This window comes from Halichoerus grypus, chromosome 7, assembly GCF_964656455.1.
Source record: "Halichoerus grypus chromosome 7, mHalGry1.hap1.1, whole genome shotgun sequence".
NCBI lineage: Eukaryota > Metazoa > Chordata > Mammalia > Carnivora > Phocidae > Halichoerus > Halichoerus grypus.
The window spans coordinates 112881657-112906283 of NC_135718.1; the positions used below are offsets into that span (position 1 = coordinate 112881657).

At 36.5% G+C, this 24627-nt stretch overlaps 1 protein-coding gene across 3 annotated transcripts in view; it reads right to left on the minus strand.

Annotated features, from left to right (window-relative positions):
- Positions 1 to 24627, minus strand: part of DHX9 (DExH-box helicase 9) — a 52642-nt gene that overhangs the window by 12677 nt on the left and 15338 nt on the right. For 2 of the 3 annotated variants that reach the window (XM_036067696.2, XM_036067697.2), the window contains exons 4-18: positions 20604 to 20718; positions 19530 to 19642; positions 18574 to 18722; positions 16185 to 16231; positions 14304 to 14440; positions 13889 to 13978; positions 13632 to 13793; positions 13410 to 13487; positions 12490 to 12681; positions 7351 to 7492; positions 6814 to 6896; positions 4120 to 4276; positions 1888 to 1988; positions 348 to 561; positions 69 to 163 (exon numbers count right to left, since the gene is read on the minus strand). In XM_036067696.2, coding sequence (XP_035923589.2) covers positions 69 to 163; positions 348 to 561; positions 1888 to 1988; positions 4120 to 4276; positions 6814 to 6896; positions 7351 to 7492; positions 12490 to 12681; positions 13410 to 13487; positions 13632 to 13793; positions 13889 to 13978; positions 14304 to 14440; positions 16185 to 16231; positions 18574 to 18722; positions 19530 to 19642; positions 20604 to 20718 — 1875 coding nt within the window. Of the gene's footprint in view, positions 1 to 68; positions 164 to 347; positions 562 to 1887; positions 1989 to 4119; positions 4277 to 6813; positions 6897 to 7350; positions 7493 to 12489; positions 12682 to 13409; positions 13488 to 13631; positions 13794 to 13888; positions 13979 to 14303; positions 14441 to 16184; positions 16232 to 17049; positions 17187 to 18573; positions 18723 to 19529; positions 19643 to 20603; positions 20719 to 24627 lie in introns of those variants that run through there. The other variant, XM_036067698.2, reaches the window with a different exon arrangement.

Here is a 24627-nt window from a genome sequence, read left to right on the forward strand (position 1 = left end):
AGGCCTGTAATATTTGTTTACTATCTATGTAACCTCCAACCCCATAAGTGTAAATGTTTATTATTTACCTTGGTTACTCCAGCTGGTACTGGATCAAATACTTTGCGCTGTTCCTCTCGAGGAATCTGAGAATGCAGAGGTAAAATCTGATACCTGTGGCTTCCTATAACAATTAAGGAAAGGTTAAGGTCTAAAAATAATAGTCCATTTTAAAACTGCTCTACATTACATATATTTTTATCCAAATATTGACACAACATTACATTTTGTTTTCACATGCTGGCTAGGGCACAAGCAAAAATATTCATTTTTCACTGTCAAATATGTGAGAATTCAAAGACTCATACCAAAATGTGGATTCATCTCCAAATGCTTCTGCATAGTATAAATCAAATTCCAGCCAGGCAGAAAAACCAACACAGCCCCAGGAACATTAAGGGTCTCAATGTACTTGAGTAGAGCTTCGATGAGTTCAAAAGGGGTTTCCTTTTCATTCAACTGAGCCATGCTCATCTTTGTTTCTGGACCATATTCATCACCACAGATCAGGTTGCAATTTGCCTGCAAAAAATAGGGAGACATATTTTGAATTGTCTTAATTACTACAGCTCACAAGATGTCTCTTAGATTTGTTAACATTCAAATAACACCTGTCCTTATTAATTCTAGCTTATTAGTCTTATCTGGCATACAGAAGAAATTTAATTTCCAAAAATGTAGAACCTACTACATATTGAGATACTGTATTTTTCTCATGACCAATATTTCCCATAGGCAATGTCTATAATTCAAGCACAAACTCTTAAATTTGACTCTGAAACTTCTAATGGCTCCTTCTACCAATGTATTTCTTTATTAAGACTTTACTCCATTGGTCTCTCAAAAATATTCTCCTTACTGATAAATGAACTGCTACTATGATCCTGTCTGTGCATCAATTACCATATGATTACTTTACCTATACACAACACGTCCCTGTGTAATTCCCAGGCTCATCTCCTACCAAATATGAAGTCCTTTAATTCTTAAATGAGTATCCTGCTGGCAGCTCATTTGATCATCTATTTCTAAAATAATGTGGTCTGTATTTTCTAAAAAGTCTGCCTTAGAATCAGTGCTAAACCAAGCCTTTAGTAGTGAGAAAGTTGTTACAATTGGTCTTTTTTCTGCCTGATAAGCTTTCTAATTTGCTATTCATTTATATCCTCGTATCTTCTAATTAAAAATATTCCAGCTTATTTCCTATCAAATTCTGCATTGCTGTCTTACAATATTTATTCTTTTCAAAATTCCAGATAGAAAATGCATTTTTGTATTATCATTGGTCCAAATCTCAAAATAAGTGTCACTTTTCTTTCCTCTTTCTTCTTAGGAAATCCCTCATAATTAACTCCCTGGTTTAATACCCATCTGATAATGTCATCACCACATAGGCTCTCTAATCTAGGAGGGTAGCTGCTGCTTTGAAAACTTTATTGTATATATGGATCACATGGAGATTTTGTTAAAATGTACATTCTGATTTAGTGTATCTGGGATGGGGCACAAGACTTTTGCTTTTCTACCAGCTTGCCAGGTACTGTGACCCATGGAAAACAGGAGTTATTTCTAACCACATCTGGGTCTTTAAACATCTTACTCTTTCCTCCTTTTTCTTTTGACTTTTATCCAGAAGGGACTTAACTTGTAGTAAGAAAAGAGCTTGTCACTGAACATGGAATCCTTTGGAGTAAAATACATCAATTAATTTAAAAATAGACTTTATAGTCACCTTTTTAAAAAGTTTTCTGTAATGCTCATTCATTACATGTTTTTACTAAAATCATCTGTTCACTACAATAACAAAATCTGTCCCTAATGAAAAATTTTCCATGAAGATTCACTTACATCATCATCCTCACCACCATCATCTTCCTTATCCTTCTTCTTCTTGTCCTTTGGTGGAGGAATAAAGTGGGTCATCTGAATACAGTCTTCCAAAAAATATTCTGCCAAGACAATCCAGTCAGGTGAGTACCATCAACTTTCAGAATGCAGCAGTCTTCAAAACTCATTTTCTAATTCGTAACTCAAAATGACCTTAATACCCCCTGATTCTTCATAATTAGCAAGAAATTCCAGTGCTAATAAGCAAGCTTTTTCCAAACTCAGTGTTCCAATCTCTTGGTCCCTGAAGGAGGGTGAAGTATCTCTCCTACATGTTCCCACTAAGCCAGACAGGGTACCCTCTATCTACAATACTCAAACATTTGTGGAATGGGTACAGGGTACATGCACTATGCTGTACCCTCCCATGGTATGGCATTTAGATAAGGAAAGAATGTGAATACACTAATATACTGTAGTCCATCCTTCCTCTATCAGGATGTACACATAAAATGGGTTCCCTTTAGTTACCACTCTGAAGAAGGACATCAGCAAAGCTGGGATATCTGCTGATCAATTATACTCTGCTGGGCCCAGAAATGTCTCATAATCTATAAACAATTCCCCTCTATATGCTAAGAGCCCCAAAGTGCTACTCTTCACATTATATAAAGGGTACATACAACTGATACGACTCATCACTGATGATGTTAAACTTGTTCACCTGAGGTAGTGTTTGTCAAGTTAATCCAAGTTACTGTGAAGTTACTGTTGTTTCTCCCTTTCCATACTCTACTCTGTGGAAGCAGGTCATTAAACACAAGACACTCAAGGGACAGGGAGGTAAGCCTCACTTTTTTGAGGTAAGAGAGATATCTATAATTTTTTTAGAATTATTCCATATGAGAGATGTGTCTTTATTACCCATTTATTCAACCACCATATGGACTCATGGGTATTTATTGTATCCTTAGGGTTATAATCCAGTACTGTATTACTTTATTTATTTTTGTTCAAATTACTCCAGCTCTTTCAGGATGGCTCCTGTGTCCCTCTGTCTCCATCACTGTGGTCAGCAGACAGAGCTAGGAAATATATGCAAGCACACTCACCCATGTATCCATACATATTTTAATTATTTCTCTATCTATTCACTTGTATCTGAACATGACTTCTTACTGATGTTTCCACATGTAATCATACACCACATGGTTCATTCAAGCCTTCCCTCCTACTTACCTATAGCCTCTCACTCCCATAGTAAACCTGGCTCCCCCATCTGCCATCCACTTATTTTTTCAATCACAGTATACATGTAAACAGTTTTACGACTGTCAACCTGTCCCCTCACAAGATACAACTGCACTGCCTTTTATTGTAGAGCTACCCTTACTTCTGATTTTTAAAAAATAGTACCCTGACATAACCATTTATCATCTCATACCCACACAGCAAATTTTTTAGCTTATTTTCATGCCCTCAATTTGTGCTAGAATTCACTTTTTTAACCAAGCTATTAGATAATTATCCTAAAAAATGGTGATAAAATACTCTGAAGAAAGTAAAGGAGTGGGGCGCCTGGGTGGCTCAGTGAGTTAAACATCATACTTGTGGTTTCGGTTCAAGTCATGATCTCTGGGGAGATCAGGCCCCTTGTCCTCAGGCTTCTCAGGCTCCGCACTCAGCAGGGAGTCTGCCTCCCCCTCTCCCCCTCCCCCTGCTCTTGTTGGCCTACGTGCTCTCTAATTAATAAATCTAAAAAGAAAAAGAAAAGAAAGTAAAGGAGCTCTTACCTATCAGAAATACTCTTACCTATCAGAAATACTTGATCTTGACACACTCACCTTAGTATCATTTTAACGCATGCCTGCTTTGGCTCTCAGATTCTCTTGTAATTTGACTCTCGCTGCTTAAACTTTTTAATAGTATTTCCCATAAACATCTATAGGCCATACTGATTTACACTTGACAGTATATAATTCTGAAAGTTATCTTTGGCTATAAGGAAAAGGCAGGAAATTTACTGGAGATGCCAAGTCCTCAAGTAATGAATGAAACTTGTTCTTGCTCCTCAGATTGTACTCACTACTGCTTGAGTAAAAGCCCAAGAATGTTATGATGCATTTGATATTCTACTTTGGCCTGTATTTTAAATGTCTTTTGAACTATTACTCCAATTTCCAAGATTAAGAAAATCCAAACACCAACGCATAAAAGATGTTCACCCTCCCACCCCACCTCCAAACTATTTACCTTGAACTGGATAAGTCCTTCCGTAAACTTCAATGATGGGACAATTGAAGAAATATTCACAGAACATACTGGTGTCAATAGTAGCAGACATGAGAACAATGCGAACTTCAGGATAAGCCTGAACCACATCACGCAACACTACCAAAAGGAAGTCGGTCTATTAAAACACAAATGAAAAAAAATTGCTTAAGAAGTTCATGCTAATTAAGAGACACCCAAGAGATTTCTTGTGTTATGCAGAAATCACTGAAATTCAGTTTCTTTGGTGGCTTGCAGAAGTGAAAGATAAAGGGTTAATGTGGGATTCAGTAGTATTTTTAAGAATAGTTGTAGCCTAACAGGAGAAGGGAAGAGAAAAAAAATTAATGAGAGCAAAGAATTCATCTGAAAATTTCCAGTGAAATTTTTATTTGTAGGCATACAAACTTTAACTAGGGAAGAGGGAAAGCCATGATGAACCAAAACTCAGTTATCCAACCACCTGCAAAGCTAATCTTAAAAATGTTGAAAAGGTCTTATTTGGTTCAAACAAAATAATGGCCAAAACAATTATAACTTAATAAGGTAAAGTATCCATCTACCTACCAAACAACATGAAAGCTACAGCTCTGACAAAAAACTTTTCTCTGGGTGTGTGGCCCTCTTGCCCATCACTGCCTCCCTCAACTAGAGAAAACCATCCTGAATCTTATTAATCCTTTTCATATACCTTTCCTCTCTCATCTATGCAGGTACCTATACTATATATATATCTATTGGACAGTGCTGTCTAGAGGTTTACTTTTATTTTTTCTTCCTTTCATATAGCTTTCCTCTCTCATGTACAAGTACCTATACAATATATATAAAGTATATATGGAAATATATATATATTTCTACTGGACAATGCTGTCTAATGTTTACTTCTATTTTTCACTTATGATTTTTAAAATTGCTTTGGCATTTAAGTCCTTAATCTATCTGGATTGATTCTTGTATCTGGATAGGAGGCAATGATCCAACTGCAACTATTTCCTTATGATGACCATTTGTTTCCAGCTCAATTTATTGAAGAACCCACTCCCCTTTCCCGAAGACCAACATGCCATCACTCTTATACCAACACTGCATTCAACGCACCATCTGTTTCCACATTCTGAATAATTCAGTGCTCAAACTGTCAATCCATGTACTATCTCAATTATTATAGCTTTGAATTACATCCTGAGATCTGTAAAGCCAAGCCAAGAATGTAAGCCATTCTGCTCTTCTCCAGAAATCCTGGTTATTTTTGGCCATAAATCTTCCCTGTAAGTATTCATAATCAGCCTATTAAATTCTATGAAAAACCTTGATGGGAATTTGATTAGGACTGCATTCAAACTGGATCAACTTGGGGAGAAGTGATATCTATAGGGTTGATTTATTCTGAAGTACTTGACATTCTGACTATTCCAGTGGTTATCTTTTGAGTTGTTTAGTAGCTGTTTGTTTATAATACATAAAACACAACTGACTTTTGTAATTAACCTTTTCATCCAGCCGCATTGTTAAATTTTCCTATTCCCTATTATTTATAATAATTGGTCTCTAGGTTGAATAATTTAGGATAAGGTTCATCTGAAAGAATATAGAAAGTTTCTACAAAGGCATTTTTTCATTGTTCCCTGTGAACGGTACATTTGTATAGACCTGACAGTCTTTGAAGGAAAGCTGACCAAAACATTATTATTATTTTTTTTTTTTTTAGGAAAATAGTGATGATCCATGATGCTTCCAGTAAGATTTGGGATAAACTCTAAGAACACTGGTATGTTACCATGCTAGTGAAGATAATATTGAAACATTTCATTTTGATTAAGTTAATCAGGAAAAGAACTAGTTTTCAAGAGATTCTGAATGACAAAAACAGCAAAAATTTTATCCCACTGAAGTTAAATTTCCGATTTCAGAAGCTATCTAATAAACCAAACTTTCTTACTCGTTTTAGCTCAACCATAAAGGTCAAAGTTTTGCCAAAGTAAAGATGATTAGCAACAACAGCTATACAAGTATTTTCTAAAGAGAAGGTGCTCCAATAAATGTTTTGATCAATAGCAGCTTGGTAACAGTTTGAATGACGTATTGCCTATTCACTGACACCTTTGTTTGGATATGTAAAATAGTGGCATAAAAAGAAATCATTGCTTTATGCTATTAACCTTCAAATTACACAATTATATAAGTAATTGTATACAAATTTTGCCAAATACCAGAAAAGGGAAGGGTTATGAAATAAATTTTAGTTTCTTCCTAATTTGGCATGATTATCATTAATACCTGAAAAGATGAGAGCTACAAACATCCAAAAAGACATTCCTAATTATACTGAATTTAAAACTTACAAAATTTATCCCAGATAAATCTCCAGTTCAAAGAAAAACTAATTAAAATTCTATCAATGATTCAGTCATAAACAGTTCAGCTGTTGAATTATGCTCTTACTGATCACTGCAATGATACTTAACAAGAGGACTTTCAGAATTCTATGCAGTTAACAACAAAAAAAGGTTTAAATAAACCTTTGCTAAAAACAGGTGTCCAGTATCTTAGTGACTGAAGCTCCTGATTTTGATAGAAGATGTAAAAAGTGGGAAAAAGGAAGACATTCTACTTTGACTTTTTTATTCAGAATATTAGTATTAGTATGTTACTGTTAACTCTCGAGTTACTTACATTTATGTCTCTTTCATGTATTTCATCTACAATTACATGACTGATTCCTCGAATGCCTGCTTCTAATTTTCTTAGGAGCACACCTGGAAAAGGAAATGAGCACAACAACTGGAGATGAGTTTCTATGTTGATTAAAGTAGGGAGGTATAAAAATGTGTAAAGAAACAAACTTCTAGACAATCAACTGTGCTTCAGTTAATATAACCCCAGCATCATTTTAGGGAAAAAACAGTATCTGTATATTTAAACTGTTAAAAAGGTAACAGTGTGTTCTGAAACACATTTGTTCAATGAAAAGAGTATTAAAAGACATAACTCTAGTAAACTAAGCAGATTTTATCTTCTCTAAGCTACAATAACCAGCGGTAACATAACGCTCTCCATTTAGAGAAAAAGTGCCACAAGTTCTACTGAAACGAGAATTCTGAGACTGGCTCCTTGACTTATTTTTAGCCACTCTGCCCCGTTACCAAGTTTCTTCATAAATAACACAATATAAACTGCAAGTCAAAGACCAAAATAAAACCAATTACTGACCAACAGTACAAAACATTATACTGGCATGAGGGCGAGGAAGGACAGACTCAAATCGAACACTGTAGCCACAGCTTTTTCCAGGCTCTTCTCCTCTCTCATAGGCAACTCGCTCAGCCACAGAAACTGCACTTATTCTCCTGGGCTGAGACAAGGAAAAAATAAAAAAGTGACTCAAAGCTACCAAATTACAGTTACACTTGTTCATCAGGGTTATTAAATTACTGAAGTATATCTGTCCCACTGCCAGCTCAGCAATCAACACAAATAATAGTAATGATCTTTCTTAGCAAGCTCCAAAATTAATTAGAATAAATCAGAACAAAAAATTACCACTTAATTCTATGGCAGACTCTTAAAATGCTGTTTTTCATTTCGTATATAAAATAATTTTCAGGTTTTTACAGAAAATAAAATGTTTTCACCATTGGCCCAAACTCTTTTAATATTCAGAGTAATTTTCCAGTAGGGAAGGGGACAGCACATCGGGAGTTCTTATAACTGCCTACCAAAGTGAAGGCACATGTAAAAAATTATTTAACTGAGCTGTGTAAGTATTAGGAAGGTAAATAAGCTCCTTCTTTGCCATATTTACTATGGCCACCTTTCATTCAATCATTTTATTAACTCATAAAGTAACTATTCATTGCATATTTGCATTAGGTGCTACAGACAGTGCTAGAGACAGAAAACTAAATGAAATCACACTCTTGTTCTTGACGAGCTTATATAGCGAGGAAAAGAGTGTGTATTACTGTTTCCAGCAATAAATATGCCAAACCCGAGGGGAATGCTGTTAATGTTTTAAGTGTTGGACCTTAATTTTTCTGAAAATAAAATTTTCTGAAGTATTCCATATTCTTATAAGTACACAAAACCATATTTACTTGGTGGATACTATGGCTATTACTATGTCCTGAAGGTAAAGATATGGAGGTACATGCAGATTTATAAAGACTGAATGCTTCTAAGTTGCCTTGAATTTGATTTTGTCAAAAAGTTCTTGATGACAGGTTGTACTTTAGTTCCTTGCTTGAGAAAACTTTTTCTGAGTTTCATATTTAAATACCAATATGATGTTATCCCAGGTTATGACATGACTAGGAAATGAGAGACTAATAACAATCTTAAAAAAAAAAAAAAAAGTCCAAAACAAAACCTCAGTAACTTCACTAAAGCTATTAATATTTTTTGAATCAATACAAAACATGATTTATTAGTTTTTATATCCCTAATTTAAGAGTCCTGTAGGGCATGGGGCTAGTAACAAATAATAGATAAATATATAATCACCTAGTTTATATTTATCTTGTCCATAAAGGTAAGGAATTAAAAGATGCCTTCTTGAAACACATGGTGTCGAGTTTTCCAGAGCTTATACTCTGGTTTATGTGTCTTAACTTGCTGAGCTATGCTTTTACTGACCACTACTGACCTGTACTCTGCACCTCACTAACTGTTAAGTGTTACATGAAGAACTAAGCTCTGTATTTAGCCCTCAAAAGAAGAGTTCAACTATATACTTACATCAGGAAATGTAAAAATGATATTCCACTAAACGTACAAAATAGTGTTTTCTGGGACCTTTCAAGAAGTATTTATTTATTTGACAGAGAGTGAGAAAGAGAGATCACGAGCAGGGGGGAAAGGTAGAGGGAGAAGAAAACCCCTGCTGAGCATGGAGCCTGATGCAGGGCTCAATCCCAGGACCCTGGGATCATGACCCGAGCTGAAGGCAGACATTCAACCGACTGAGCCACCCAGGCGTCCTAAATATCATAAATTCTTGACACCATTCATCTCCTTGCTCTATTTTTGTCTTTCCTGAAGTTTTCAATATTCCTACTAAATAGCTGGCTTCTAGAAGAACTTCAAATCTATGAGGTTATTTGACTCCTCGGAGGTATATTCATATGCTATTGGGTACTTGGGGGTTGCTTTTATCTCCTTGGGGCTACCTTCAGGTTTACGATCCTTATATTTTTCAGCCTTCTAAAATGACTATGGACAGCAGATGCCATATTCCCTAACCAGTACCTACTGTAGTTCTTAACTCTATATGGCCCCCAAATACAACTGTCCTAAGAGACTCAAGAAAGCCATGCATAATGGAGGTTACAATTAACATAAGCAGTTCTAAAACAACAATCTTCAGAAGCACTATGGGCCACATTTCCTTGACTATGCACACGATTCAGTATCAAGAGGACTATTCATTCAAACGGCTAAAGAAACAAATGCTATCTCAGATTGCCTTAACAGAATACTATGTATTTTTAACTTTTTCCTTTTAAAGATATTATTTATTTGGGGCGGGGGGGGGACGTGCACAAGCGGAGGCAGGAGGGCAGAGGGAGAGGGAGAAGTAGACTCCCCACTGAGCAGGGAGCCCATTGCACTGGCTGGATCCCAGGACCCTGGGATCATGACCTGAGCCGAAGGCAGACACTTAACCAACTGAGCTGCCTGGGTACCCCTGGAATACTTTGTATTAAAAATATTAAGAGTATTAAAAACTGTATTCTACAATGACCAATCAGTATGCTCAGGTCCATCTTTTATATTCCAGGTACGATGTCAATGCATTCAAATGTGGTTAATGGAGTCTTAAAGCCTATCTCCCGGGCTGAACTATAGATGTTTATAAGACAAAGGAAACATACTAGGACCCCACAGAATTTTTTAAACTTTTAAAGACATTACAGGAAAAAGGTATCAGAGACTGATTTTGGGATAAGCACTAGGACAAAGATTCATTATGACTGACAGTTCAGAGTCATTTGTCCAAAATCAGAACACAAGCTACATTCCCACATGGATGGAAAATTTCAAGCATAAGTGACCACCTATTAAGTGACCACCTATTATGAACATTCTACCCAGAGAAAAAAGATGGAATTCTCTGAAGTATTTTTTTTTTTTTTAAAGATTTTATTTATTTATTTGACAGACAGAATAGCGAGAGCAGGAACACAAGCAGGGGGAGTGGGAGAGGGAGAAGCAGGCTTCCCGCTGAGCAGGGAGCCCGATGTGGGGCTCGATCCCAGCACCCTGGGATCATGACCTGAGCCGAAGGCAGACGCTTAACGACTGAGCCACCCAGGCGCCCTCTCTGAAGTATTTTTCAACTTCATGATTCTCTTACTTTATGAAGGAATATAAGTAAAAGAGGACCAATAGAGAAGTGAAAGCTGTTTTCAAATGCAAAGAAGTAAAATAACATTTCATTTCACCCTATAGCTCACTGCTTACATTTGTTATAGCATATATATCGAAACCTGTACATTTCACAGATAAAGCCACTGGAAATGTCCAAATTATCTGGGAAAGGACACAAAATAGTAGCAAATTATACTAAGTTTAAGACTATAATAACAAAAGCCTATTTTGTCTAGAACACACAAAAGCCATTTTTGGCTAAATTAACTTGGCTTTGATATTTATTAGATGGCTAGTGAAAAAAACACCTTCTCACTTGAGCAGGAAGTGATTTTATTCTACTCATGACATGCGAACAACTTCTGAGAACATAGGTTTTCAGCTCATCTGCTGAATTCTGCATCTCTTCCTATATGACTGAACTGTTTTTGAGATTAAAAGTGGAAAGTGGTAGTAAGGAAGGAGGGCAAAGCAGAGCTCAAGACTCCTTTTTTTCCCCCCAAGATTTTTTATTTATTCATTTGATTGAGAGAGAGAGCACAAGCAGGGGGAGAGGCAGAGGGAGAGGGAGAAGCAGACTCCCTGCTGAGCAGGGAGCCCAACACGGGGCTCGATCCCAGGACTCTATGATCATGACCTGAGCTGAAGGCAGAGGCTTAACCATCTGAGCCACCCAGGCACCCCGAAGGACTCCTCTTCTAAACAACATGCGTTTCTAAACAATGTATCTCCTATAAGACAGGTAAGCATTAAGAGCAAGGATATTAACAAAAAAACAAAAAAAGAGCAAGGACATTTTATTGGTCATAGTACTTGGGGTTGGAACTTTCACTATGAGGCAAAGGATTCAGAGCCAGTTTTGGGAGTGGGAAGGATAATCAAAGAACATTTTGAGAAGAAAGCTAAGGGTCCTTTCCCAGAAAAATATAGACCTATCATGTTTTTTAAGCCTAAGATAACACTGATTTTAAATGCAACGTTCATTCTTTCAGTAATATTTTTTAGGCCAAAAAACCCAACTATCATATCAAACACAGACACCGATTATAAGATCTGCCTCAATTTCAGACATTTTAAAAAATATGATTTGTATGTATACACATAAATGCATAGGCACAAACAATTCTGGCTACTTTGAGGTTCACTACTCCTCCCCAAGGATCAATTATGTGCCCCAGGTTAAGCATCAGATTCTAAGTCAAGGTCTGAGGCAGCCTGACAGGTGGTATCTGGCTTCTATGCAATGGTCTCCTTCTAGGTGCCAAAAGTACAGGGTTGGAGCTGATGGGAACTGCTTTAACCTGAGAAGGCTTGGAAGAGTAATTAGCTTTTCCCTAAGCTCTGGGACAAATTCACAGGCATCACTTATTGCTGGTAAGGTAATATAATGTAGTAGTTAAAAGGAAGAAGCCCAAAGGCAAATTGTTTGGTTTTGAATCCCAGTTCCACTACGTCCTGTGTTAATAACTTGGGCAATTTACTTAACTCTTTGTGCCTTAATTTACTGAAGGAAAAATACTAAATAAAATAATATGTACATCTTAGAATCATAATAAACTTTATATGAGCCTAAAAAATAACAAATGTTTAAAACAGAACCTGGCATACTTTAAGCATTCAGTTAGAGTCAACCGTTAACTGTTTTGTTAGCTTGCCTACTCTTGCTCTGAGTATTAAGGTAAGATGGAGAGGAGCAAGACTTGCATGTGAACTTGGGGAGAAAGTATCCTTAGTCTTGTCTGATTCTAGGCCCAAAGAGTCCCTCTAGCCCAGACAAAAAGAATCGCTCCCATGGTTCAGTTCAGCTTATCACTGAAGATTAGAACAAGACTTAAATTCTTCTTTTTTTAATTTTAAAGAGCCTAATGTGGCTACCGACGGGAGTTAATAAAAGAATTAAAAATAGCCTGGCCTCTAGGTGTTTCCACCTCTCAAACTCTATCAACACCAGACACATACCTTGTAAGCTGGCTTACTACTTACCTGAGTTACTACAATATTACACTCTGCTGCTCTATCATTCTGGATGAAGTCATCTAGAATAAACTGTGGAACTTGTGTGGTTTTACCACATCCAGTAGCGCCTCGGATAATGACAACTGAATTTTGACTAATTGCTTCCAGGATTTCACTTTCAAATTTCTTCACAGGCAGCAACTCTCTCTCCTGTAAGATCTTTTTTTTTTTGAGAGAGATGAAGGGAGGGGCAGAGAGAGAGAATCTTAAGTAGATTCCACACTGAGCACAGAGCCCGACACAGGGCTCAATCTCACGACCCTGACAGATCATGACCCAAACTGAAACCAAGAGTCGGATGACGAACAAGGTGAGCCACCCAGGTACCCCTAAAATCTGTTTTAGGAAAGCTCCATGGCAGTCAAAGTTTTACCAACATATACATTAGAAGCAACTCTCTTAATCCTAAAAAAAATTTCCCATCTCTATAAAAACATTCCTTTCCACTGGCTTCATACTCAAAATATATTTTTTCATAAAACAATGCATATATTTATACTTCTAACAGAACTGCCTCTCTTCCCTGAATTTCTGAAGCATCTACCTTGTGGCCTTGTCTACCCTCTTGTTTTCCTCCTTTCTCCCTGAACATTCCATATACATTCCCCTTCTTACAACATTTTAATGTTGTTTTACTCAAAAAATAGTGAAAAATGCCAAAAAAAAAAGTTATTCCCCAAATCTCTCCATTTACATTAACTAAGAATCCCAGGCCCTTAACTCAAAAAAATTATCCTCAGAGGTAACTACACAATGAGAGGTTTCGTAAATACCTTTGGATCCACCTCCCTAGAAAGAGCAAATTATATTATTCACTGTTCTTTTGTCCATACCTAGAAAGTTCTAAAGCTCTGGGCACCATATGTCTAAATACTTCACTGACTTACTGCTGGCAAATCGTGATCCTGTTCCAGCTGGTACATTAACTCATTCTTGAGGTCCATACTTATTTGTTCTGGAGTAGCCTGTAAAATGAGAAGGCAACAGTCAAACAAAAGCATATAACTTAGCCTCAAACTGAAAACATTTTTAAAAATCTGGGCTTTTTAATGAAATATATTCAAAAATAAAACACAAGAGTCTGAGCTCAAAAACAATGTTGCACTCACATAAGCCAGGGGCCCCTCATCAATGTTGCTACTAGTCCAAGGATTCCAATTGGACTGTGGAGGTGACCAAGGAACCACGCCCATTTGGTTTTGTCGCTGGGATGGCTCAAAGTGAGCCAATTTGCCAAGGTTCAGTACGACAGGCATAAAAGGATCATCAGGCTATTAAAAAATAAGAAAAACAAAAAACAATACCAGTCGCTTATCGGACTAGAAATTTTCAATACAAAGGTGTACTAAATTAACTGTATGCTTACTGGGGGCACGATCTCAAGATTTAGCTCCTGAATGATGTTTTGCAGCTGATGTTCTAAATCTTGTGAGAGGTTAACTTTGTAAGGCTCCACCTACAGAAAAAGGATAGCCATGAAAATTATGTTAACATACACATGAACACTACTCAAATCTACTATAGCAGGGCTAAGAGCATGCAGTCAGCACTACGTCTACAATATTCCTGAAGCCAATGAGTCAGCTCCTCATCGTGTAAAACTGACTGATGATTATTTACTCATTGTCCACTCGAACACAGTATCATGCCAGACAGATGATTAGTCAGGCCATTTCCATTTCTTAAGGTTAAGATTCCAAGAACTATGAATTAAACTTCTTTAGCCAAATCAAAAACTAAATTGAATCATTCCCTCTGGGCTACTAAGTCTAAAGACTCACTGTCTCTCCTTCTTTCTTCTTTGTAAGTCCAGAGTAAGCTTCAATTACTCCAAGATGGTAGAGTTGTCTGACAAGTGACAGGGCACAGGACTGTGCTGCCAGTTTTTTATTTGATCCATGTTCACGTGCGAAAATCCCTATAATTTAAGTTCAGGATTACTAAAGATGAAAGGATAAATCATCCTAGTAAAGAAACACCTCATCATAGGCAACTAGGGGCTTAGGTACAAAAGTCCCCTAAAATACAGAGTATGTTACAGACTCTAAGTTCTTTTTCATGTTAACTGCTAACCAAAAGCAATTCCATTAACATCATACCGACTAAATAACCAACCTGATTACAGGTAGATACTAAAACACAGACAAATCATTATAAAAGCAGAAAACCTATTTCAACCAAGTTGTCATTATTAATATCATCTGGTGTTAAAACAAAGAAAGAAAACAGTTTAATTTTTGAAAAGCGAAACAAGGCAAGAAATGAAAATGGGTCCAAGGTGGTTACTTAGACCAGGAGTTGGCAATCTTCTATAAAGAATAAGATAATGAATAGTTTAGGCTTGGCAGGCCACATAGTGTCTATCACAGCCACTCAACTCTGCCTAGCGTGAAAGCATCCATAGACAACACATATACTAAGGTTTTACAAACTATGGGCCCAGGAACTAAAAATGGCTTATGTTTTTAAAGGGTTGTAAAAATAAGACAAAAATAACAATGGGTGATATATGTGACCTGCAAAGCTTAAAATATTTACGATCTAGCCTTTTATCCAAGTTTGCTAGCCCCTGACACAAACAAGTGTAGCTGTGTTCTAATAAAATTTTGTTTATAAAACAGGTAATGGGCTGTATTTGGCCAGAGGCCTGTAATTTGCTGATCCTGGCATCAGACTGAAGCCAGCAACTACTCAAATTCTTAAAGAAAATGCTAATACAAAGTGTCTTCTCCTCCAGTATCATTCAGCTTTAGGAGATAACATAAGGTAAGGAAGGGGCACAGATACTTTTAGGCCTAGTAGCCAAATTAATTCTGAAAGATCAATGGCGAAACAAGTTGGACTGCCTTTATCCTCTTCTGTTAACATCCCATCTACTCAAAGTTTTATTTTTAAAGTCTAGGATAAAAAAAATTCAACACCATCTCTTGATTCATTTGAAGGTTTGATTTTATGAGGAAAGTCTTTCATACACTATAAATTTAAATCCTTAGTGTTAGTTGCAGAATTCTCAAGCTGAAAAGAATCTTAGGCCGTTTCTCTCAATTTGCAGGTTAAGTTAACGGGGTCCCAGCAATGTTAGTAACAAAACCAGTAAACTAGTTCCTTACTTTCAAGCATAACACACTGCCTGTTGTAAACTTACTAAGAATAGAAAATACAGGATTATATCTTTACCTTTTCACTTCCTTTATGAATACCCCCCAAATCCATTCCTGTTTCCTCAGGGTAACTTTTACACCTCTTCTTGACTCTAAGACTCTTAAATGCTACACATCCACCTTGGGGCTTCAAATGCTATCATCTACTCTACATTTACTCTACTTTCTGAATTTTACCTAACTCCCTGAACAAATTTATGTACGGAGATTAAAAAAAAATGTTTTAGAGCTGTCTGGCTGGCAGATTCCTAATTAGCCTACCTACCATCTCTTACCCTTTGAAATAAATACTAGCACGATCTTTTTTTTTTTTTTCACCTGCAAACTGGGAAACTGGGCCCTCTAATTCATATAATTACTAATATTCTAAAATACCCCAGGATGCTACCTTTCAATTAATACTCTTTCAATTAATAAAGATTGTATGTATGTGGCTGAAGACTTTAATGTATTACTCCACTATATAAGACTCAGAGTTATCAGGGAAGCAGTAACACTTACTTCTGCCCAGCTGCTTGATATAAATGGTCATTTCTGCAATAAAGCTCCTGTAACAACATATACAAACAAGGTTAGGAATTTCACTGTTAGAAATTACTAAATCCAGGACTCCCAAATCAGGCAGGCTTTCCAACTGCTTAGGCAAGGCACAGCAAAAAACCACTGTAAACACTTATTTCTGTTCAATCCTAGAACGAATCAAGTATATGTAAACTTCAAATAATGTACAACATGGTACAAGACAACTATAATCAAAGCTGACAAGCCAACTGTTCACGAAAAGAAAATGTTAAGGTTTTAGATTCTGTGTTTACTTACTCCAAAGGTTGCAGCCTCAATAGCTAGAAGACATTCAATGAAAAGGAATTTTCCATTTAGCCTGGGGCCAAGAAATAACACAGTCCCCAAATTCTTTAAATTATAGTTGTGATTATTTTAAGATTGCTTTGCATGGGCCACCCACTAATGACTTATCTGTTAAGATAAGCTAAATATATGCATGCATGCACACATACACATGAACATACAAACACTATGCATGTATCTGTGGCTCCTGAGGCAGGGGTCTGGTATCTGCCTGCAGTTGGAAGCAGCCCTTGATAACAAAAAACTTAGCTTATTTATACCACACTTATTTAAACCAGGAAACAAAATATTTTTGGAAATTAGAGCTCAAATCGCTAGCAGATTCTAGGGGATGAATTTAGTTTCAATAAAGCAAAAACTGTCCTTTGAAAACTATATGCTTTCTGATCCTTCCACTGCTCAGGTACATTCTAGCCTTGACTGTGCTGTGAATAAAAGGTAGGTAAGGCTTAAGAAAAAGTAAATGTTAGACTCCTTCCTATACCTCTTGTGAACTGACCTTCAGGCACAGCGGCTTCAGGGGTCAAAGGCCACTGGCTTTCAAGGGAACAACATCCACCCTTTCATTAATGACACCGATGCCAGTATGTTTCTCAGCCAGGCTTAAAGTCAGCACTCAATCTCATTCTCCTCCACCTAGGGGGAACAGCGACACCAGAAATCAGTTTACAATAGTTTTCCATGTGATTGCTTAGTTCAGCCTAAGCAGCAGCACATGTGTGTATGAACACAGACCTCTGGTGTTGCTGTCTGTTATGCCTTTAAATAAAGGACATACAAGGAGATGCTGTCTTAGCTCCCCCAATTGTCTTTGCCTTCCTCATTGTCATATCCTGAATTCTTCAATTCTTTTTCTATCAGGAGTCAATGATAAGATACTGGTATCAAAACATGTTTACAACAAGCTTCAGACACATTTACTTGTTCTTAAAGTCACCAAGGGCTACTAATAAGCTCAATCAGTTCAGAAGGACAAAATATTAAAGAAAAATCAACAAATGGATCCTTCCTTTATAACCTCTGAGGGTTTTAAAATATCTGATGTCAAATTAAGTATTGAGAATTCAGGATTGAACGAACAGGAAGCAGGGTGAGCCATGCTCTGAACATCATTTTGACCACAGCGTCAAAGTTTTTTTTAGTAATGATTATTTTAGGATTACTAGATGCATCGAAGGGAGAACACTCTGATTTTCAAGGAAAATACTTTTTATGTATTTTGAATAATTTATTTCATATAAAGGACAGCAAATTAAATCAACCAGAAGGTTTCCACTATAGCCTTCTTTCTCTTCCAATAAAAATACAGTGCCCCCAGAAAGTGTCTAATCCATATGAGCCTTCCTGGGAGTAATAATTACTACACCCTGGAATGCTCTCAGGAAGAATAGCAAGCAGGCTGAGAAACATACTGTCAACTGTTACAACGACCTCCCTTTATGTTCAGTTTTATATATTTAACAGAATAAAAGTAAGCTATTTTAACTCACATACAATGACTGAAGCTATCCTTCAGCTTTACAGTAAGCCCTTAAACACTTCAACAGGACTCTCAAGAGCTGGCAACTTTCAAAGCGAAAGGAAAATTTGGATCTAGATGCAATGCAGTCTACCTGAGACTTTGGAACTTAAGTGTCTAACGACCCATTAAAGAAATAATCCTTATAACTACCTTTAACAATACCACAGTGAAAAAACTCACCACCTCGGGCTGCTTTTTAAATCAGGGACAAACCACCACTTGTGGCATGATTTTTGCCTCTCAGATACAAATGAGAACCTCATAAGTCTAGCAACACAAACAGCAGATTTTTGCAGAACTTCTAAAATCCTCCTCCTAAATAAAAATCATGGTAAACTACTAATTACGAATCAATGGTAATTTTTCTTATGCAAAGTATCTTCTTTTCACAATTCATTGCTAATCCACAAACCGAATTAGGTAACACACACAAAAATAGAACAATGACTATATAAAACAACCCTAACTTACTATAGAAGGAAAAGACTGAAACAAGCAAACCTGTTGTGATCAGGACCCACTTGGGTGTACTTATATTCTCCTTGAATCTTTTCCTTTTGGAAATACTGGTTCAGACGAGCCTTAGCATTTTCCAATGTCCAGTTTCCATGAAGCCCAGCATTTAAATCCACTTCTTCTGACTCTAAAGTCTGTTGAATCAATGACAATTAAATTTGGCTGCATTAATTTTAGTTATGCATATCTAAGGTACAGAAATTTACAACAATATCTTCTTTGTACTACCCTTTATAATGCAAAAACTGTTTTTAATGCTTCTATTCCTAGACAAAAGTGAACCAGAAATAGTTTTTGCTACATCTGGTGATCCTACTGTATAAACAAGCTATTAGTTAATGTATTGTGTATTTAAATTATTCCTAAGAAACCTTAACAAATTTTGTGTTGGCTTTAACACTTTAAACATATTAAGTGGAAAAATAACCTTTTCTATGAAGACATTTTTGAGGGCTCACGAAATGAGGTTTACTAAGGTAATTACATTTCCTGTAAAACAGATGAGGATACATTCTATCACCAGAAAAATAGTTTTGTTTCATAGGCAATTCTAGTGACCAGATTTAATGGGTAGCTTAGGTTTATGCTGTCTTGTGTGAACAAGTAGCCTCAAACAATGACTTAAAAGAATCACCAAATTATTAAGTTGTGAATTTTTTTTTTTTTTTTAAGATTTTATTTATTTGACAGAGAGAGACACAGCGAGAGAGGGAACACAAGCAGGGGGAGTGGCAGAGGGAGAAGCAGGCTTCCCGCGGAGCAGGGAGCCTGATGTGGGGCTCGATCCCAGGACCCTGGGATCATGACCTGAGCCGAAGGCAGCCGCTTAACTGACTGAGCCACCCAAGCGCCCCAAGTTGTGAATATCTTAAGTCTTGCAGTGAACCAAGTACTAAGTGACAATCCTGGGTATGTGACAAAGGGTGATAAGATAGCCTTACCGCTTGTACTTCTTGTTCTTCCTTTCTTGAATAATAATCCTTCAAGTTGGCTCCTCGATCCCAGGTGGGCCCAGGAGGACCATAGCCAGAGGCCCCAATTCCAGAATTATTTTCTATAAGAAAAGAAAATGAAATATTTAAGATCCTAAATATTTTAAAGAATATTTTTAGATTTTGGCATTCTGTAACTAGAAAACAAAGTTTCTCAATTATTTGGAAATGTGCCCCAAATCTTCATGACTTACTTGAAAACTGTTTCATGATTGAAATATAGGTCTAAATTGATAACCTCAAGGCTGGTATGTATGGGGGGAGCTACTAGCAATGATCATAAGTGACTGACAATCTAGCATACATTTTCAAGTTGATTAAACTCGATGACTGATTAAATTTGTTCAAACTGCTTCTTTGCTAAATATGACCTTGAGAGAAACCTATTAGCACTAGTGATGGGGATAAGAAGCTGAAAAGGTATAAGAAAGTGTTAAATCTTGGTAAGAAAGCAGACTAACTAAAGATACCTAATACTGCCTGATTATTAACTCTACTAAGTCTATGACATGCTTTTTAAAAAATTTATTCCTCACAACAATCTTATGAAATAAATACTACTGTTATTCTCATTTCATAAATACTGGATCTAAGACTTAAGTAACTTGACCAAGATCCTAGTTAATCTACCCTATACTGGGGCAAGACCAATAAAAAGCTTTGATAACATACAGAATTCAGTAACACCTTGGATGCACAAGGTATAAGTCTACAATATATTTGGTAGGAATAAGTTAGAAACAAGAAAGGGCAATAAATAAGACCCTTTAATCAAATGTTCTAGCCTGTGCAAAATTTATCCAGAAATAAAAATTAGTAAAAGCTAATCGAAGTAAGGAATTAAGCTCTATCACACTTTGTAAGAGAAATCACTGGTGGTATTTGTAAATTTATGAAGGCCCTGGGTTGTCTCGACATGATGAGTTCACGTAGTTATCTTTCTATCCAAATGAGAAAGAGATGAAGACTAAGAAGGATTATGCGTACCTTACCGTGTCATACATACACATTCAAGTCCCTTACCTGCCTTAAGAGCCAAATGTGGAGGAAGAGGCCCTCCCATGGTTGTTGGTAAACCTCCACCCGTAGTTGCTGTGGTGTCAGGTGTATCAGTAATTGGGGGTGGAGGAGGTGCTACCTGCAAGAGGCAAAGTCAAGGCAGGATCAGTAATTTCATCCTCACAGGGAGTAGGAAATTTTTTTATACTTAAAGGAGGTCCATGTGTCACCCCCTCCTAACCCCATAATATTAACATCTTTGTTTTCAATGTTTAGAATCTATTATATCCTTACTTGAGGCAGAAAAGAAGAAGGGTAGTAAAAATTACTTGTAACTCTCCACCTGGAGATTTTATATGTGTAAACAAATACAGTTTTTCCACAACAAGTGGGATCCGTTTATGGTGTATAATTTTTTTCCACTTAGTAGCTTTATAAATACATTCCACATTCAAGAAGTATCTGTTAAGAACCTTCTATAGAGTAGACACTGTTCTGGGTACTGAGGATAAAATGAACAAAAGAAACAGATGTTCTGTACTTAGAGCTATTCAAATAGCTATACTTTGATTCTTACAGAGCTAAACAATGAATAAATACATAATATGTCAAGTATGATACAATACTATAGAAAAAAATGAAGCACAAAAGAGAAATAGGGACTGTGAGATATCTGTTTAAATAAAGTTAATTGGCGAAGCCACACTCATAAGTGAAGAGAGATGGAACAAGTGAGAACAAAGGAGAGTACGGGGAGGAGAGATTTCCAGAGAGAATGTCACATTCCAAGATGTAAAATATTTTATGTACCTCTACTTTTTTAAAAAGATTTGAGAGAGAACACGCTAGAGAGAGAGAGAGAGAACGTGCTCACTTAAGGACAAGCGGGGGGAGGGGCAGAGGGAGAGGGAGAAGCAGACTTCCCGCTGAGCAGGGAGCCCGATGCGGGGGCGGGGGGGGGGGGGGGTCGTCGATCTCAGGACCCTGGGATCAAGTCCTGAGCCAAAGGCCGACCCTTAACCAACTAAGCCACCCAGGCGTCCCGGCATCAACATTTTAAAAAGCACCATAGTGCATTACTGAAAGGTTGCACCTGCACTATATATCTGACAATCTATTTCCTCACGTCCTCTCCAATTCTAGGAATTACATCAAGTGTTTTTACATCTTTACCAATATTAGCTTAGTTTTTTGTTACGGCAACCTATTTTAATTTACATTTTCTCTGCCTATTATTCTATCTGGATATTCATTGATCTCATTAATTTCTAAGAATTTAACATCTCAGTGCTACTCACTTCACTCTTTGTCATACAAGTTGCAAATAATTTTTGTTGTCCTTTTCCTTTTTTCACTTTGTAAATGCTTATTGCCCAAAAAGGTACTTTTTGTTTGTGTAATCCAATCTAGTTTCTGCCTGTGATATCCTCCATAAAATGGCCTTTCCTGTCCAAAACCTATTCTGCATTATTTTCATATATTTCATTTTGGAGATAGTTTCATGTAAATACAGTTACTGTAATCTCACAATAATTAAAATTATTAATATGTGGACCAGCTACTACTTCTAACTTTTTAAAATTCTCCTTGGCTATTTTTCAGCAATTACTTTTCCTAATTAACTTTTCTTTCATTTTTTTTTAAGATTTTATTTATTTATTTGAGAGAGTGAGAGAGAAGGAGCAGGGGAGGGGCAGAGGAAGAGGGAGGAGCAGGGAGCCTGACGTGAAGCTCAATCCCAGGACTCCAGGATCATGACCTGAGCCAAAAACAGACGCTTAACTGACTGAGCCACCCAGGCGCCCCCCCCAATTAACTTTTCTATTTTATCAAATAATGGTAAATATATACAATTTACTTGGGGAAAACGGCCTTCCTTACTTACAAGAAAGTAACTGACATCTTATGATAATGGAATCTCCCACCCAGAAACAGTATGGCTCTACATTTCATCAAATCATCTATCTGTTGAGACAATTCTCCATGAATATCTTGTAGTAGTTCTCCAAGTCTTATTTAAACATCTTCTCAAGGATGTCTGAATAGCAAACAACCTTGGAAGGTAGAGATATTTTCCTCCAGAATAGGGAGCAGATTTTTTCCAAATGAGTAAAGATAGGGAGGGTGGCAGGTTTGCCAGCAGCCCCCTTATAAGACTGAGGGTTTCTTAAACTCAAAGTACCTCAAGTATAATACAAACTCTCTGTGCCCTCAGTATCCACACGGATCTGCTCCATATCATCCCCAAGATTTGGGGACACGTGGGAACCAATACAAACATGAAGCTGATGCTGCCTGCTATCCCATGAGTAATAACATCCTTTGTCTCTCACTCAGAAGTCTTGTGTCTTCTGCAAGCAGGCTAAATTGTCAGACTGCAAATATGGTAAAATCTCAGACTCTTTCAGACTTCTTGATACTATCCTTCAGTAAAAATCTGTTACATTGTTCTTAAAGGTCCTACCAACTACATATTCTTAAGTTCTTTGTAATTTTCACTATTACAGTGAATAGGATTTTTTCCAATTAAATTCTTTATGATATTTACACTTCATTTTTTTTCTCTTATATTACATATCCTGCTTATTTTTTATTTACTGCATTTGTGGTGATAGTGCTTGGTCTTGTCTTAACTTTACAGAAATTCCCCTAGTTCAATGCATCTTAAACTATCTGCAGTGAAGAACTGGTTTTGAGTTCTTTCCCCTAATCCACTGGAAACAATATTTTTGTAAATATACAAAAAACGAACTGCTCCTAGAAATATAAAACAGACATACAAAATACAAACCCAAGTGTATCACAATTCCATTAGCGTTTCTAGATGTGCATACATTTATGTACTTACCACCTCAACATTTTGAACACTGCTCTATGACCTGTTTTTAGTACAGTGTTTATTGTTTTTGCTATTTATTATTTTTAAGAGAGTTTATTTTTAAGTAATCTCTATACCCAAATGGGGCTCAAACTCAGAACCCCGAGATCAAGAGTTGCATGCTCCATCAATTCAGCCAGCCAGGCACACCTACTTTTTATTTTTTTAAAGATTTTATTTATTTGTGAGAGAGAGTGCTCATGCGTGCATGAATGGGGGGGAGGTAAAGGGAGAGGGAGAAGCAGACTCCCTACCAAGCATGGAGCCCCATGCAAGGCTTGATCCTAGCATGGATATCATGACCTAAGCGGAAGGTCATGCTTAACTGAAGCCACCCAAGCACCCCTCAAATGCTTTTTTTAAACCTCTATTAAGTAAACCACTGAGTAGATAGGTACTTTTCTCTTATGAACTCATTAACATGATGTAGCAAGAAAGTCTGATTACCAGGTTTTGCTTCAGATTTGCTGGAGTTGTCATTTAAGATATGGTATGTGTACCATATTACTTTTCTAAAATATGAAAAATCCTGAATTCTCAAACCTATCTTACCACATGGGTTTTGGATAAAGGACTATGAATCAATAGTTATTTACTATTTTCTTAATTAGACTTGGGATGGACTATCTATCTTTTATAGTTATTTAAGATTTTTACTCATCAATTCTATTTCTAATTCTACAATTTCTGGTTTCATCTCTATTAATTCCTTCAAGTTGTTTTATTTTCCTGAGTTGAAAATTAACAGTTAAAAAAAAAAAAAAGAAAATTACCAGTTTACTCATCTAAAAAACTATTTCTTTTGCAATAATAAAAGTATTTGATACTACTTTGACTAAATGACAATTCCTTTCATCTTCCAGAGTTTTGACGTTGTTACCTAAAGAGTGTATAATTTTTAATTTTCATTTAGAACCAAGTGTTTAAATTTCCTAATGTTCAGGATTTTTTTGCTATTTTCTCACATTACCATTTTAGTTGGGCCTATATACACATTAGCATTTCTAACATTAGGTAGATGGGTATATACTGTGAACTAGTATTTGTCTTTCCTGCTTTCTTCCTTGAAGTTTACTTTGATATTATTTTGTACTTCATTTGCCTGGTATGGCTTTACTCATGTCTTTACTTTCAATCTTTCTAACTGAAAGATTTGTTTTATACAGATAG